The sequence below is a fragment of the Anarhichas minor genome, unplaced genomic scaffold, assembly GCF_050575085.1.
Source record: "Anarhichas minor isolate MPS153535 unplaced genomic scaffold, ASM5057508v1 ptg000021l, whole genome shotgun sequence".
Lineage (NCBI taxonomy): Eukaryota > Metazoa > Chordata > Actinopteri > Perciformes > Anarhichadidae > Anarhichas > Anarhichas minor.
The window spans coordinates 5,699,377-5,716,879 of record NW_027466467.1 but is presented as its reverse complement, the minus strand read 5'-3'; the positions used below and the strand labels follow the sequence as shown (position 1 = coordinate 5,716,879).

The 17,503-nt window shown below is 44.0% G+C and overlaps 3 protein-coding genes across 3 annotated transcripts; 1 reads left to right on the top strand and 2 right to left on the bottom strand.

The window, feature by feature from the left end:
• Positions 1 to 2,174: 2,174 nt before the first annotated feature.
• Positions 2,175 to 4,229, bottom strand: avpr2b.1 (arginine vasopressin receptor 2b, tandem duplicate, 1). The gene is given in 3 exon segments (XM_076095800.1): positions 2,175 to 2,722; positions 3,230 to 4,051; positions 4,054 to 4,229. Coding segments are annotated over 3 exon segments (1,059 nt in total). The 5' UTR covers positions 4,088 to 4,229; the 3' UTR covers positions 2,175 to 2,519.
• A 135-nt stretch (positions 4,230 to 4,364) lies between these two features.
• trnt1 (tRNA nucleotidyl transferase, CCA-adding, 1) lies at positions 4,365 to 10,250 on the bottom strand. The gene is made up of 8 exons (XM_076095799.1): positions 10,128 to 10,250; positions 9,812 to 9,941; positions 8,693 to 8,886; positions 8,031 to 8,169; positions 7,809 to 7,935; positions 7,498 to 7,691; positions 6,475 to 6,728; positions 4,365 to 5,137 (listed from the first exon to the last, which is right to left on the bottom strand). The coding sequence occupies exons 2-8, from the start codon at positions 9,939 to 9,941 to the stop codon at positions 4,892 to 4,894; spliced, it is 1,284 nt and encodes a 427-aa protein (XP_075951914.1). The 5' UTR covers positions 10,128 to 10,250; the 3' UTR covers positions 4,365 to 4,891.
• Positions 10,251 to 10,332: 82 nt separating this feature from the next.
• arl6ip5a (ADP-ribosylation factor-like 6 interacting protein 5a) lies at positions 10,333 to 14,546 on the top strand. Its single transcript, XM_076095801.1, has 3 exons — positions 10,333 to 10,570; positions 12,766 to 12,983; positions 13,358 to 14,546. Exons 1-3 carry the CDS (start codon positions 10,392 to 10,394, stop codon positions 13,531 to 13,533), a joined length of 573 nt encoding a protein of 190 aa, XP_075951916.1. The 5' UTR covers positions 10,333 to 10,391; the 3' UTR covers positions 13,534 to 14,546.
• The last annotated feature ends 2,957 nt before the right edge of the window (positions 14,547 to 17,503 follow it).

The window sequence follows — 17,503 nt, the reverse complement described above, 5'->3', positions numbered from 1 at the left end:
GAACATTGAACAACTGTCACGGATATTAAAAATGCAGTTGTGGAGTTGTCTCTGAATAAATACAAATATATATTTTTTCTTTAACATGAGACTATTTAACTTTACCCAGTGTGATATGGAAGCATATTACGAAGAGTTAGGCTCTTGCAAAATTAGAGTGCAAGCCCGTAAATGTGTTTTGAAGCCAGTGTTCTCAGACATCGTTGTCCTAATTGTATGTTTCAGCTACAGTACGTACAATTTGTTGTAAATGGTGGTATGTCTCTGCTGATTGGATTTAAAGATCAGCACAAACTGTTTCCCACATAGACCCCTTTTCATCCACACACAGCTGGTCATCATTAGAGATGGTAAACATCTCACTTATTATTATGCATTTATCCAGTCCATATTTCGCAAAATCCTTAGAAAGGAAATTGAAAATGAAAAAGCATTCAGAAATGGGACAAAAGAAATCCCTATTTCCATTCGATGAGTCTCTGTGTTAACGGTAAAGTGGCTTCTCCTCAAAGAAGAACACATTGTGGTGACAGAGACAAACCTAACGTCACAAATCAAGTCACTTGGTGATTTTATATTTGATTTGAGGCATTGAAAGTCCCCACGGAGGAAACTGCAGCACTCTGAATTTTCACAGTAATTTTCATGGAATCCAAAGTATTACACGTTTTTCTTGATGATTCCTCTTGTTTAATACAATTTGTCTAGTAAAACATAGACAGTGCTGTTGAGAAGAAAGACATGTGAAAAGTCAGTTTATTTGCTAACACCTCAGAGATCAGCATAAAGGTGGAGAGGAAAAAGACTTGGAAGAATGTAAACATGTTGTGACATTGATCACCGAGCATCGTGCTGGATATTTGAAGATACTTAACACAGACCCATCTGTTGTGTGAGCTGACTGTTTAAACCAATAACCAACAGATATCTAGCATTATCATACATATGATCGTACACACAGATTATAAAGTAGACTGAAGGATCACATTCAGAGGACATACGACGCATGCAAACTATTACATATACTGTATACAGGAAAAACAACATTTCTATTTGAGTAAAACACTTTCACATTACACGGCACACTTACATGAATCTTTGACACAAAAAGATTACATTCAATGAAATAGACGTAACAACTTTAATGCAAATGTTCTGTCCATTTCAGGATTCTTGTTAATATTTGTCTTTCTAAGAAAATAACCTGATCCATATTGTCCTGTGGCGAAGTACAATTTGTCGACCAAGTCATTCGGAGTCTCAATCAATTCTAGTGGCTCTGTGAGGCTGTACACCGGGGCTTTGCTCTGAGTGCTAATGTCAGCATGCAAACATTTGCATAATAACATAATAATGCTAACATGCAGATGTTTAACAGGTATAACGTTTACCCAATTCACCATCTTAGTTCTCTGTGTTAGCGTGCTAACATTTGCTAACTATAACTAAACACAGCTGAGGCTAGTGGGAAATGGGAATGTCATTAGTTTTGCAGGTATTTGGTCATAAACCAAAGAAATGGACCAATAAAAAATGTGACCAGATGATGATCTTAGAAGGGAAGTTAGGGGATCCCCAAAGTTATTAAAACGTATCTTCTGGGGATCATAAAAGCCTGAGACAAATTCCATGGCAATCCATCCAAAAGTTGTAAAGACATTTCACTCAAAAACACGGACGTCAACCTCATGTTGGTGATGGAGGAGAAGTTCAGGGATCAACAAAGTCAGTAGGATTCATCCTCTGGGTACCATGAATGTCTGTACATTTTATGCCAACCCATCACACTTCATTGAATAAGTGAAAACGTTGACCTGCTGGTAGCGCTACAGGAAAAGTCAAGGAGATCATCACTGTCGTCTGGATTCATCCTCTTGGGAACATGAATGTCTGTACAAAATCCCATGGCAATCCATCCAGTAGCTGTTGAGGTATTTCAAGCTGGACAGAAGTGAAGTTAAAACGTCTCGATGGCCCCCTGGTGGCTAGCTGCAGCCCACCCGGAGGCTCGGAAATTGTACATTTAGGAGGAATGTCGAGAAATGTAACTGTCTGTTTCAACCAGAGACTGTATGTAAATATGACTGTATCTTCATACAGTCACTGATCGTGTTGCCAGCTACCGTAGCAACATTTCCAGGGCAGTCGAACCTTGCGTGTGTTCACATCAGTGGCAACAGACACGTAAATCACACGAATCAAGAGTCTGTGTAGAAGAATATGCTTTAATTTCATCATAAATATATTTCTAGAGATATTGTGGTAAGTTGCTGTGTCTGCCGTGGTGGTAGCGCAGCTGCATTTGTGCTGTGGCTGTTTTTGGACGAGCCGGTGTTTGTGCGTGACCTCTATACCGCGGGAACTGCATCAAAAACCCAAGATGGCAGCGTCTGGATCCAAGATGTATTGGCTTCATTTTTGCACAGCGGGAGGAAATGGAGACGCGTCGTCCATCAATACAGTCTGTGTGTTCAACAGGCAGGCTTGAGGGGAGATAAGCGTCCGAGGCCTCAGCACCTTTAATCCGACAGACTCTTGAAGCTGATGTAAAGGGAGCTGACCATGGTGGCATCCTCCTGGACGGACTCCTTCCGATCCGGCTGACGCACACAATCCAGGGCCACCAGCGTCTCGGGCAGCTTCCCACTGAACAGCAGGTAAATGCAGGGGTTCGCACAGCTGTTCAGATTGGCCAGCAGCATCAAGATGGTGAAGGTAACAGCTGGAAACAACAGAGGAGCAAGTGAGAAAAATAATCAACTGTGACTTTAACTCTGATATTTTGAGCCATTTTACTACGAAGGACCAATTTCTAACTTTGAAGCGTCATCAATTAAACTCTTTTCAATTAAAACTTTCAAGGAATGAGGAGCAATATCTACTTAATGTATTGCACTGTTTTCTATCAGTGTGAGTTCACGTGGAGATGACCCCTTAATATTTGTATTAATATTATCATTATTAAATAAAAGATGTTACCTAAACTCATTCACAGGGAATTAGGATTCCAAAATGCCATTCAATTACCGAGGATATAAGACACATTCTGTTTCTCTGAAAATGTTTTTCATCATCACAGTTAGTTGATGGTGTGCAGTGATGACAGTAAATATTTGGCATGCCGTGCATTCACATCTCAGAATGTCTATGTTTTGGAAAAGCTGAATTAAATATTCTCAGTAAGAATGTGTCTGTTTTTCAAGTGAGATCCCAAACCATGTCCTCTTACTCTGAATGGGCGCATCAACGTCCCACACGGACCAGAGCTGCACGGTGAAGAAAGGCGTCCAGCAGGTTATGTAGGCGAGCACGATGACCACGGTCATCCTCACCGTCTTCACCCTCGCCTTGGACACCCCTGCCACGCTGCTGGCCCTGGAGGACAGCGGCTGACCCTCCGCGACGTGCTGCGTCTTAATGTGAAAGTTGCTGCGCACGGTGTGGCAGATGCGCACCTGGCACACGATCACCACGATAACGGGCAGAGCGAATATCACCAGAGTCGTCCAGGTCACGTAGGCTCTCAGTCCCCACGGCTTGACGAACTGCGCCCAGCAGTCGTACACACCGGGAGCGACCTCGACCCGAGAGAAGATGAAGATCTGCGGCAGGCTGCCGACGAACGAGACGCACCAGGCGGCGCACACCGGACCGTTCCAGCGCGCCCTGCGCCTCTGGAAAGTCACCATGGGGTTGCAGATGGCTTGATACCGGTCTATAGTCATCGCTACGATCATGTAACTGGAGGCGAACATCCCGACCACCTGCAGGTACTTCACGACGCGACACAGTATGTCGGGCCCCACGAATCGGTCGGTGATGTCCCACATGAGTTGGGGACAAACTTGGAAGAGTGTGACCACCAGATCGGCGACGCACAGGTGGAAGACGAAGACGCGCATCCGGGAGAGCTGCTTCCTCCACTTCCACAGCACCGACAAGAGCGCAGAGTTTAGGAGTCCTGCTGCGATGAAGATGACGGACAGAAGAGCCATCTCCACTTGAGCCAAGCGCTCATCTCGCGGCTCATCCCCAGAAAGTGGACTCCCAAAGTGGTGTTACTGACGTTGACAATGAACCAAGACATGCTTTCTCCACAAATAAAGTAGCTAAAGAGCTGAACACAGTTATATTCTAGCTGAATCCTGCGGAAGTTCCGAGAAAAACAAACTACTTGTGTGAGTTTAGTGTGGGTGAGTGTCCAGTAAGCAACAAGTGTTGAGAGACTCCAGGCAGAAACTGCAGTGTTGGTGAAGCACAGCAGAGGGCTTTATATCTCCTCATCTCAGGAAGGAGGAGCAACCTCACCCCACACACACAACATATTTCTCACAGCAACAAAACACATGGAGGTGGAGAGGATGTAAACATGGAGCTTTGTATTCTGCAGTGCATGCACTTCAACAAAAATAAGTCACTCTTTTCAATAAAAGGTACAGCCTTCTTTTTAAACATTTTCTTTACAGAAAACACAGCAAAGAAATGATACACAACCGCAGTTAAACTGAGGAGAAAATCAAAACAATCAAAAACCAAACTTCTGCTTTTCATTATTGTTTTAACAATGAATATTTTCTGTAGAAACTGAGCATAACAGCTGCTCAGCCAATGGATTTGCACAGAGCTCTGTAGTAACACATTCAGTGAAATCGGTGGTCATTGTACACGTGTTCTCATACAGCTGTGTTGCAGAGAGGATATTGTGTGTGATCTCTTTACATGGCGTCGCAGAACAACAAAAGTGGCACTGGGATTATTTAGAACAAAATTGCATTCATCGGCGGCTTCGCATTTCCCAGTTCTTGCAGTGTCCTTTCTTGACAATATGCAGCAATCTGCTCAATCAATATCTGTAATGAGGCCCAATTACCTCCACTTTCCTCCTCATTTATTAAGACTTGATGTAACTGAGGAGTTCATCTTTGTCCATCTGGTAACGACTCTTCTTCCAGATGTCGCGGAGCTTCTGTAAGGTGGCGCCTATCTCCTTGCCCGACGTGACCCCGAGCCTCCTCAGATCGTGGCCGCTGACGGGGAAGCGAGGGACGGACCACCTGCTGAGCTCTGCCAGCAGCTTGTCCTCGCCCTGATACTTCAGCAGCTCACACACTTTACTCTGGGAGTCCAGGTCCCGGCTCTGAAAACATACAGCACGTGTGGGAATTACACACTGAAAACCTGGTTTCAGATAAGAAGTCATTTTCTATAACATAACTTAAAAAAACGTAAATTACGGTATTATTTTGATTTTGATCATTTAAACACGCAGCTGATCTGCTGAGTGCTGTCTGATCAGATTTGATTGACAGCGGCTGACGACCAGAAGCAGAAAATCCCCCTCACTGTCGTCACCCTTTGATTAAATCATTCCTGAATCCTGATTGGTTCACAGTAATTTGTGACATCACATTTTTCCAGCTGAGCTCGGCCCACTTCAAACCAGTACGAAGAGCACAGTGGGAAAAACACAGACGCATACCCGGTGTGTTCATGAACAGTGTGTACACGTGTAGGACCACTTCACCTGTAATAACAAGACGAATGTGACGCCTTTGTGATCCAGTTATTCTGTAGCGAGATGTCTCTTTCTTTTTTGACAAATCCACTCATCCTGCTTCGTCGAACTCAACAGAATTATTTCAAAGCTAAATCCAGTGTGGAGCTACGTTGAACTGATCACATCTGAATCCTTTCGAATTCATTCAAGCTATGATATTCATGTTAAAACTAAGAAATGAAACTTCAAGTTAGCCGGTCAAAGAACTGAAATGTATGTAAAACGGATAACATACTTGTTATTAAGATAAATGAGAGCCAGAAAATTGCGGTAAGTTCTTCTTGCTAATAATCATAAAAAAGTCGAGACGATTATTCAAAAAGACATTTGTTGGATCCGAGCACTTAGAAACAGATTCATTCTGATTTGTCTTTGCGAACTCAATCCTTGTTAGTGATGACAAACGTTTCATAGAAAGCCTTTCACCGGGACACATTAGTATGAGAGGGAACACGTCGCAATCAGATGTGGGTGATGGATGTAGGAGGCGAGTTAAAGAGCACGATTCCTGCATTTAAAGTGGGGCTGTAACTACAATGAACGTCATGGTTGGTTAATCTGCTGATTATTTGACTCGTTAATAGTTTGTCACAGAGCCCAAGGTGACGTCTTTAAATAGTGTATTCTGTCTGCTTCTTGTCATAGAAGACTAAGAAAACAAGCAAATATTCACATTTGAGCTGGAAACAGTCAAGTTTTTGCATCTTTCCTTAAAGAAAAAAAGAATTATAGATTGATCGATCTTTTGACCGACTAGTCGATAAATCCACAGATCGTTTGAGCGCTAGTTCAAAGCATGTGTTATCAAGAACCACATTGTTTTGGTAAGTGTCCCAACTATAAATCTCTCCATCTCTTTTTAATTTAAAAACAAAAGAACGATCGCCATCCGACAACTGCAGGAGGCTGAGACTTACGTCGAAGATAAAGTCAGTGAAGGGTTTGAGGCCGTCCGGCTCGTCTTCGCTCTTGCGGAGCTCCCGTCGGTGTTTGACCAGGAACAGAGCCAGAGTCTTCTCCTCCCTGGACACCTTCAGCCGGATGTCCATCTTTTCCACCTCCTCCGGGCGGCGGAAGAGAGCAGCCAGGACGGTCATGGGCTTGGGAGAGCGGTCTTTGGCTTTCTGCCACACTCGCTTCATCTCCTCGACGTTGCCATCTGGAGGTAAACCTGAGGAGGTGCGGAGACGGGAGGGACTTTAAACAACGACAGAAACTAAGCACGACGAAGAACACAAAGACATTTTACTGTTGATGACTGTTGTTTTTTGCTTAACAACATAATTAAGCAAATATTAATAGTAATGGTTGATGAATAAACTCGGTGTGTAATAAAGCCAATGCTTGCATTTCTCTGATTTTGTGTATTTTTTTATATACCATCTTAAATCCATGTCAATGTATTGTTTCTTTGTACATTTAGGCAAAGCAGCACACCCAATTTATACACGCCAGGCTGAACACCCATGTGTTTGTCCTTCTTGTTTACCTGGTTTTGTGTTTAACACCACAACACTATGCGTTGGAGGTAATTCCCTCAGACAAAGTCTGCAGAAATGCCGAGTTACGGAAAGTGTGCATAGAGGGCTCAAAGTGTCTGCGAGAGAGCCCTCGTGCACATGTGACAGTGGGACAGACCTGAGCCCTCGCGGATTTAGCGGCAACGCTCCTCGAAGTCTGTGAGTCTGGAGATTGAGATTGGACCAATGACTTAATGTTTAAAAAACACACAATACGTATTCCCATTTCCCCCTCTGCTCATAGTCTTCATGCTGAGGTGAGCCAGTCGTCTCCTGGCTCCAGCTTCATATTCAGAATATTCATATTTGGGGTTTTGTTCTGATTTGTTTTGTTCTGTCCCGTGTTATAGTTCCTCTTTCCTCCTCAGATGCCAGAAAAAAAAAAATACTTTCATTCCCTGCCCCCCTCCCCCCTCTCACCTATGTACTGGGCCAGGTCCAGACTGTACATCAGCTCCAGCATATGCGCAGCGTGGTTACCGACAACCATCTTCTTCAGTTCCATCCAAATGCGTTCTCCTGATATGGCTGCAAGTCCCCGACCGTTCTCCTTAATAGCAGCCAGCGTCTCGGCCTCGTGGCCGTCAGGGTCCAGGGCCACCCTGCCGTAGAACCTTGGAGTGAAATGACACGGTTCAGGTCAAAGCGCTTTTAGGTCAGAGAAATACAAACAGTGATTTTCTTCTTTCGCTTTTTTTATATATTATTATTATTATTATATATTAGCCCACCTAAAATAGCGCAGTATTCTCAAGTAGTCCTCTTGGATTCTTTGTTCAGCGCTGCCAACAAATCGAACTTCACGATTCTGCAGGTCTTCGTATCCTTTGAAATAGTCATATAATGTGCCATCAAGCCCTATAAAAGATCAACAAAACACAAGTGTAATAAATGTAATAAAATGAGTGACAATGTCCCCTGAACTGATCCCACGCGCACAAACACACAAATACCTAAAAACATGGAATTGATGGTGAGGTCTCTCCGCTCAGCGTCTTTCTGCCAGTCAGTGGTGAACTCCACCTCTGCATGACGTCCATCCGTCTCGACATCCACGCGCAACGTGGTCACCTCGAAGTTCTCATTGTGTAGCTATGAAAAGATTAAAAAACAACCAGTAAACAAAACACAGATGACTAGAGGCTCGGCAAAGACTCCCATAATGCCCTCAGTGACATGAACATAGTCCCTCATTCTGAAGTCAACCAACTCTCCCTTCCAGGTAGAGCAGTATGACAGAAATAAATAGCTGTGTGACAAGCTGTAAAGCTACCTGATGCCATTAGAACAGAGTCGTTTTTATTTATTTATATAACCTTATGGCACCATATGCTCCAGCACACAGCTGCTCATTAGATGCAACTTATTTACATATTCCAGGAATAAAAAAGAATCAATGTTCGAGCTTCCTGCCTTGCTGGGCTGCTAATCTGTGTGGTGCTTTCCCACAATCCATCAGGATGGCTGATCCATTAACTTCTTCAAATCAAGACGTCAGACCTGCTTATTTGATCGATCAGACTGCATGTGTAAGACGAAAATGACCCATTTAGTGCTATAGCCTCCCATGATGCAACTGGCTGGTCCAACAACAATGATCTTGTATGCCTCTTACTCTTGCTGTAATGGTGCCATGCGTCTCTCCTTTGTTGTTGATCATCCTGATGCCAGCTTTTTGGAACATGTGCTTCATCTCCTCTGGAGTGGCCGTGGTGGCGAAGTCCACGTCTTCAGGCCGCTTCCCAGAGAGCAGGTCTCGTACAGCACCTCCGGCGATCCTCAGCTCATGCTGGTGCTTCTCGAAAACCTCTGGAGAGAAGGAACACACGCTTACAGAAGCTGGGTAACGTTTCAGAGGAAGTGAGTCTGGAGGCACAAACAATCTCACTGTTGAATCAAACCTGGAGGGACAGAGCTGGAGAAGAAGCTTTCCAAAAACATCCCAATTATTATTTTTTCCCTTTTTATATTATGAATGCAGTTCTCACTTTGACAATTAGCTAACAAGTCTTTTTGACTCCATCTGAGGATATTTCACTGAAACAATGAGATTATCACCTCCTCTGGAGATATTTTGGAAACGTGTTTTAGTCTTTTAATGCGTGTGAAGTGGCAGTTAAACCAACAATCACAAAATCATCTACGTTCACTCATGGCTGGCCTTAGAGATAAAATGAATAGAGCCTGTTCCAAAGTGGAGATGTAGAGTGTATATTTACCAGACAAAGAGGGTTTTACAAAAATATTATATTGGTTGCACTATGAGAAATAGAAGATCTATCTATTTTTGGCATTTGGCCCAAACTAGGGAATAAAAGTCTGAATATTTTGGCCTCTGCTGCATTAATATTGACAATTTTAATCCGTCTCTGGCCCAGAACCCCAACTTCATGGGAGTGCAATACTAACCACCTGAAAAACATACAACATTCCATGAGTCATTATCTAATAATTGGGATAAAAAAGACTTCCCGACATGACTTTATATTTGGATTTCACTGAGCCTGGCCATTACTAGATTTATGAGTATATATATATATTGAGTGGGACATATTAAAGCAGAACATAGTAAAACATGTCAGTGCTCTCTGGTGGAGTAACTGTCACAGTGACAATGTTTCTGAATAATTTCCTAAATCTTACATCCCTGTGTACTGCAAGTGCCTCTCTCATTTGTAGACCACACACTACCTTTGTTGCCAATGCCTGTGAGTTGTATGGGACCATATCTCACCTGCTAGTCCATTCAGCCCATCCGAGAACAGAGACTGGAACTCACTGGTCTTCAGCTTCATAGTGAAGAGACTCCTCCAACAGACAGATGTTCTACCAATCACACGAGGACTCAATACTCTGCTCCACATCTGTAACAACATAAACAAAAAGTCACCGTATTACATCATTTGAGCTACATGTCATTGCTTTCCCAAGCTCGTTAGAGGTCCGCGTGCACTTGTCGCGGTGTCCACGCCGTGTGTCACACATCTCCAACACACGCGCAACATCCACGTGTCAATGTAAACACACCAAACATAACAGTTAGGACCAACCTGCGACTTAAACAAGGAGCTGTTATAACCAGACAACGTTGTTGTCACTTCATGGTATCCCTCTCTCTGCTGCGAAAGCTTGGCAGGAAGTCTTTCAGCCACGTGCCGTTTCTGACCAATGAGGTTTCACCCAGGCTGAGGAGGCGGGGCTTAAGATAACGAGCTTTCAACAGCTTCTCGCGAGAGTTTAGTTCGTGGCTTTAGGTGACTTTTTCCGGCTGATGAAGCGGATACACCGTACTGTCAGACTAGTGAACGGAACAAATGGCTGAAGTGCAGCTGACACCGCTCAGACTGTGGGACGACTTCTACCCCGGCTCGGAAAGATTCGCCAAACCGGACGGGAAAGATTTGGCGAGATGGAACAACAGGGTTGTCAGCAACCTGCTTTATTATCAAACTAACTACTTGGTTCTGGCCATCGCTGTTTTCCTGTTTGTAGGGTAAGTTACATTGTAACTTTATGATATCAATACAGCAGCTGTCAGGCGCTTGTTTTGGTTATTCTCTGGCAACTTTTCAGGTTGTTTGGGGGTTGCTCGTCCCCTTTTGTTGTCGTTACCGTTGCCATAGTGTCAACTTGGATGTAGCCTCCTTTTAAAGGGATTAAAGATAATGGTGCAGACTGGGTGCAGGCTGTTATGTGAGAAAGAGTTGAAAGGAGTCCCGTTAGAATGAATGGAAAGATATTGTTCCTGCTGTAAAGTGATGCACTGTTACTGGTATGTACTGTCAGTGTGAAATATCTTCTTTCTCAACATGGGAACCAAAGCCAACAACATTCATCCAGTTTGTGCCCCTCGTGTAGAAACACACATTCATTGATTATTAATATATAAGTGTTAAACGATAAATACAACAACATGAGGCTCCTATGATGTACTCATGTGGAAGCACATTCAAATTAATCAATGTTGTGCCCTGACTCATGCAGTACAAGGACCAAAATCAAGATTTCCACAAGTGTGAGGTCTATTATCAGATAATAGATACCAGGTAGATTCAATCAGACGGAGAACACACACGGTTAAATCTAGGAAGTGTCTTGGCTTTAGTTGGCACTTTGTTCCATCTAAATCCCAGTTTACTAAAAATAGCGGTGCCCTGTCACGGTCTGCCCGCTGGCCTGTATGATGACACATTGTTGCTCTGGTCATGGAGGCCTCATAAGCCGTGTGTCTAGTCAGCTGTTGGAGAGCACAGAGAAAACAGCAACTTTAATCAGGTGATTGGGGAGATCTCCCAGTATATGTAGTTATTGTTACTGTCACATGGAAAAGGACACACCAGGTTGGCCGCCTGCTGCGCGTCATAAGAATGCAGGCAGAGGTAGTAGTCGTGTTTGTTTTATGGTTCGTTAAATCTATGAAGAGGCAACACTAGTTTCTCAACTTAGTTGCAGGGTTATATGTGATGATGTGAGAGGTTCCATCAGATGCAGCGGTTCAGGAGAGGTCTTCCTACGAGCTCACCACGACACAGTGCAAGTGAGGACTTGTATCTCAAAGCAGGACTGGTAGTAAAGACAAAGCTAACCGGCTTTTTCTGTTTGTTTACAAGAGACTTTGCATGACATGGAAATAACATATTGTAAATGTGTACACAGCACAATCGATGTCCCTCGCTCGGTATGAAACATGGCTTCAGGGAGATAGTTTTATGTAGTGTCAGTAACAGATACAATTTACAATACTATACAGAGGTAGACCTGACTAATAAGGGCATGACATAAGCTGACATAAGCGTATTAAATATATATTGATATCAGCAAATATGTCAACCACAAATTGCTCTACAGAAATTGATATTTTACATGTTTATGAGGCATCTTTTGAGTAGAACATGTTTCTATAAACTCAATAATATAATGCCAAATACAGAAAACAGTGTCCCAGAGGAACGCTGTGATTGGCCTTTAAAATAAAACAATATCTGCAAACTGTCTTTGAGTTTTCTTCAGCTTTGTTTTCCAGGATCGCCGGTGTTTATGAAGAGTGAGTTGAACTCAGTGTGAGACGGGCTCTGTGAGGTCACGGACTCGGTTTGATGACATCACCGTAGTCGTGCCAAGTCTTGATTTTATCCCACAAAGCTTTTCTATCCAAGCCGTCTGTCCAGGCAGGGAGATCACAACAGTAGATGTGATGCAGGTTCAAATCCTGATGTAAATGCCTGTTGGAGCAGTAACTATACTGTGTACAATATGTGGCTGATTTTTATTTTTCATATTTTTGTGTCCCAACTAAATTATTGCAGCGTTTTGGAAAAATGTAAGGTTTTGGGGGTTTTCAGAGCTACAACTAAAGCCTATTTTCATTGTACATGAATTTGTCGGTTATTTCTCATGATTAGTGGATTTATCATTTGGTATTTAAAATATTAGAAAATAGAGAAAATATTAAAATAATAATTTCCCAAGGGGCACCTTTTTTTTATTTCCTTATCAGATGTTCATCTGTGGTCCTGTCCTGTTAGTAGAACAGACGCATTGCTAATAGGCGTCTTGTTGTTGTCCAAACGCCGTCTAACCACTAGGGGGAGCCAGTGACCACACACACACACACACGCTCCAGTTGAACCAGAGCAGTTTCAAACCGACCCCTCTGCTCCTCTCGTGTCCTGTGTTGCTGCCCCGCAGGTTCCTGAACCCTCTGGGGATGTTCACAGCCACGGCCGTGGTGTCGGCCGTCTTCATGGCCTCGGTGTGGGCCGGAGAGAACAGAGCTGCGATCAGCGACTTCAAGAGGCACAATCCCGCGGCCTTCGTGATCGCCGTCATGGTCGCCAGCTACATGTTGATCTCTCTGCTGGGGAGCGTCATGGTGTTTATGACGGCCATCACTTTACCTCTGGCTCGTGAGTTCACGATGATACTGTAGCACGTGAATATAATATAATACACGTTAGGCCTACTGCGATATCATTTCTGGCAACAACAAAAAAAGTAAACAGACAAATATTAAACTGATCAGTTAAATAAATATGTTTTATGACATAATAGATAGTTAGAGGATTATGATGATTGCATTTGAAGTGTTGTGAAATGAACCCTAGGCTTCAGCCTTCTTTCTAAATCTATAAAACATGTTTTGGACTGAAATCTCTCAGATCTTCAGAGACTGATGCTCCGATAGTTTGACTTGAACAGAAGTTTTACAGGTTTGTTTTTGCCAAGCTTTTTAAAGCATTAACAGTCTCTTTTTCTCATCTGCTTTCATTTTTTTTTTCAGTGATATTTGCACACGCTTCCTTTCGCCTCCGCAACATGAAGAATAAACTGGAGAACAAGATCGAGGGAGCCGGACTGAAGAGGTCCCCCATGGGCATCTTGCTGGAGGCTCTGGGCCAGCAAGAGGAGAACTTACAAAAGATCCAGAGCTTCCTGGAGGGAAAACTGAAGGAGTGATTGTGCACTCGTGTGTTCTTCTTTTTCGCCAAAGATCTTGACTTTTTGTCTCAATCCAAACCTCTTAAAGTTTGTTTCATGTACTGTGTGTGTTCACCCGTGTGTGTGTGTGTGTGTGTGTTTCGAGAAGAAAGACTGTAATCTATTATCTTCTCCTCCCTCAGGGTATCTGTCACTCCACTCAGAACTTGTCGGGGCACTTTTTTCTCAAACGGTGGTGACAGACATCTCTGCTATGCAATGTGTCAGTGTTCATGTGAAGCACAGCTGCGGACTCCTTTTTTCTCGGTATATGAAATCTGTGTTTAATCAGTCTGAGAAACAGCCGTCGGTCCTGTCGGCCAGAATTGTGAAAGCAATGCAAGTGTTGCTTTGTAACAAAGAATAAAAAAAAAAAAACAGTGCACAGTCAACACGCATCACTGGTCTGTACTGTTGGAAGCTTTTGACTAATGTCTCCTCACTTAAAAATCTAAAAGTTGACTGAAGTATGCATTTGAATAGAAACAATCCAACTTCATGTTCACGCAGATAGAACAGAGAAAGCACTGCTTTGACTTGAGCTGTGGAATACATGTGACTCCAAACACTGATCACTGTGTCAATATAAATGAAGACTTCAAAGGAGTGCGAGGTCTTAACCTACGGCCATCAGTATTCCTCCTGCACCTCTTGACTGTTTAATCTTGACAATGCCCCCCCCCCCCCCCCAGGGTGATGGATTGGCTAACTCCACGCCGTACCCCAATGCTAATCAATGGGCTGCAGTAGATTATAGAGAGCTGAGCGCTGCACAGTGACAGAGTGGATTCATCTGCAGTCATTCTTCACCTCCAAAGACCCGAGTTAGTCGCTGCGTCAGCTTCTTCCAGCTGCTTTTTATTTATTTATTGGATTCCATTTGAAATTGGCTGCAGATAACGAGAATCCATGTGGAATGTACAGCCCTGTTATTTGGTTATGTGGCAGCGTGACGATAAGAATGATGGGCATTAAAAAGAGTAATCACTTCAGAGGGCTGTGATGTTTTTTCATGAGTGTCCACGTTAACCCTTTGCTTTCAGAATGACACTTTTAAGGCAGCATCATTTCCCCGTACGGTGTTTATCTTCTGACGACCTCTGCATACTCGGGCTCTCCAGGTTAACTTTGACTTTAGCTGCAAGGCTTTCCCGCCTCTCTGCTACAGTAGTGATTGATGTCCTCTCCTGCGGTGCCTCATCTCCATCCATATTGTGCAACGTGGAGGAGTGAACCAGAGTGCTGGTGGCCATAAACTCAAGTGAAGTCTTATGTCTCCCGGGGCACAGTGGAGGCCCTTGTTCAGCTGCAGCTGCTGTTAGGATCCGACCAACACGTGTGCGCTGCCGCACGCCCAACAGGTGCGTGATTTCTGCTCGACGGACGTGTAATCCAGGAGAGGAGGTCACAAACACACACACACACAAAACAACACTTAACCTTTCTTGGTGTTTTTGCACGAGTCGACACGACTTAACCCAAGTTGTCATTGTGAAACGACCATAATTGCTTCCACGGGTAACCGTCGGTGAGGCAATAGAAGTCAGTGGATGCGACACAATAACAAACGTGTACTGTTTCTGCTCGAGCTGCTAAGTAACGGCACCGTGCGTGCTTTTTGACTTGCAACATCTGTTTAGTTTCAACCACAAACAAAACAAGGCGTGGGACAGGGAGTCATCTAGTTTTATACAATACTTCATGTTGTTGGTGATAAACACAGCCCGCTGCCTCTGGGTTGACCCCTTTTGGGCTGACCCCTTCATCCCTCAGCTTGCCTGAGAGGCTTCGGCTTTTGGCCGGCCTAGCCTGTTAGCCAGCCTCATAACTTAAGCCAGCCTGTCAGTGAGCAGATGTGGCTGCTTGGGCCTTTACTCCAGCTGATCATGTGACATGTTAACGATGACAGGCTGTGACCTTTGCAGTCTCCTTAGGTTAGCTCTTCAACCATGCATGTTTAAAGAGAAATGGATGCAGCGTCGGAGGCGGAGCCCCCATGCTTTCCTTTGATAGTTGCTCAGAGGCGCATGAAGCACAATAAAAATCAGATGAAAATACCCGGATTTTCCGGCAATGTCCCGCATTCATGGACCTGTAGAGCATGCGCACTAGCGTCTCCTTTAACCCCGCCTCCTTGACCTCGGTCCAGCCCACAGTATATGGTCCAGCCCAGGCGGTTCTGCCGAGTGAAGCCAATGCGTGTCTTAAAATGTGCATTCTCTATATTGACCAGCAGGGGGCGGCAACTCTGGTTGCAAAAAGAAGTCTGATTGTATAGAAGTCTATGAGAAATGACTCTACTTCTCTCTTGATTTATTACCTCAGTAAACATTGTAAATAAGAGTTTATGGTCTCAATCGCTAGTTTCAAGTCTTCTTCAATACAGCATGATGTTCATTTTGTAAATTATGGTCCATTTAGAGTCAAATCGACCATAATGGTATGCTTTAGGGTGGGCTTACTGTGAGAAAAAAACAACATGGAGATGGCCGTATTCCAAGATTGCGACAGCAAAATCGCTAAACTCGAGGCTCCATAACGGCAGTCCACAAACCAATGGGTGACGTCACAATGACTACGTTCACTTCTTACATACAGTCTGTGGTCCAGCTTCGTTCTCAGGCTCCTTCACATTAACGGAGGAAGGAAAATATCTCTGGATTGGGCTATAGTGCACTACGCAACTTTTAGGACCTAATAAATCATTACCGACCTCTCCTTCCCAATGTAAGTCTATGGGGAAAATCACGTGACGGACCTGGAAACTTTCATTCCACCGTTTGGCCACTATGTTTGCTTCAAAAGCCCGGTGCTCTTCCTGGGGGCTTGTCCCATGCTTTCACTGCCTCCCCGACAGAAGGTCATCCGTAGTAGCCCACGTGACCGCTCAGCTAATCCAACTATTCACCCTTTATAACTTGTCCGAGCCATTACTCCCTTGGATCGAGGTAAGTGTGCTGATCCTTTGAGAGGCATAACACGATTTATAGTCACTTTAATCTGAGTTTGGTGTCCTATGGTCCGGCTGACATGTGTGACATCCCGTGTGGTCTATGGGTTTTGTTTAAAATATGCCGTATCAGTAGTTTCAATACGGACACCAAAACAATACTTATTTCAATACCGTACAAACATTTTTAAAGGAGCAGTGGTGTCCAAGCTAACGGTAACATTTCTCCCTTGTGTAAGAGAACTACGGTGGCCCAAGTGAAAGCGCAAAGGGCCCTGTCTATAGTTTGTCCGTTCAGGGCTACTGTAGAAACATGGCGGCCGACATACTTATATTATATTCCCTTTCTTCCAATAGATCCCCCTAAATGCTTCACGCTGTTCCTTTAACAAAAAAAGTCCCAAATGCTAATGTTGAAACACAAGCAGCTGTATAATTACCTTTCCTTCATAAGATTGGCAAAATGGATTGTATTGGAAAAAGCAGCATTAAATGATTTTTGTTCGACGAGGAGGAAAGTAGATAGGAGCCCATTGTTTATGTAGTGGAGTGTCAGCTGGAGCAGCCTCGCCTGATGTCTGGCTGCAGCTGGTGTGAAGCAGCAGAGACAGAGGGAGACAGCTGGATACAAAACAACCCAACCCAACCCAACCCCACACACTGCCTCGGGTAAAGCCAAGGAGCTGAAAGTGTCTGAGACCTCCCCTGAGCTCGCTCAAGAAGCAAAAAAACACAGAGAAAAGCTGCTCAACTGTGGCCTTCACAGGGAAGGAAGCAGAGGCAGGACACTAATAGAAAATGTGTCCTGGCTAGGGAAGGAAGGAAGGAAGGGAAACGAGGTGAAGGGTTATAGGATAATCTACAGGGTAGGGGGGGGGGGGGGGTGTGGGGCAATGCATGTGTATAGCAGGTTTTACAACATGGATGCCTACAGGGAGGGTTCGGTGCTATAACCACTAGCTTGTCATTCACAGAGAGGACAGAAGAACAGGTTATAGC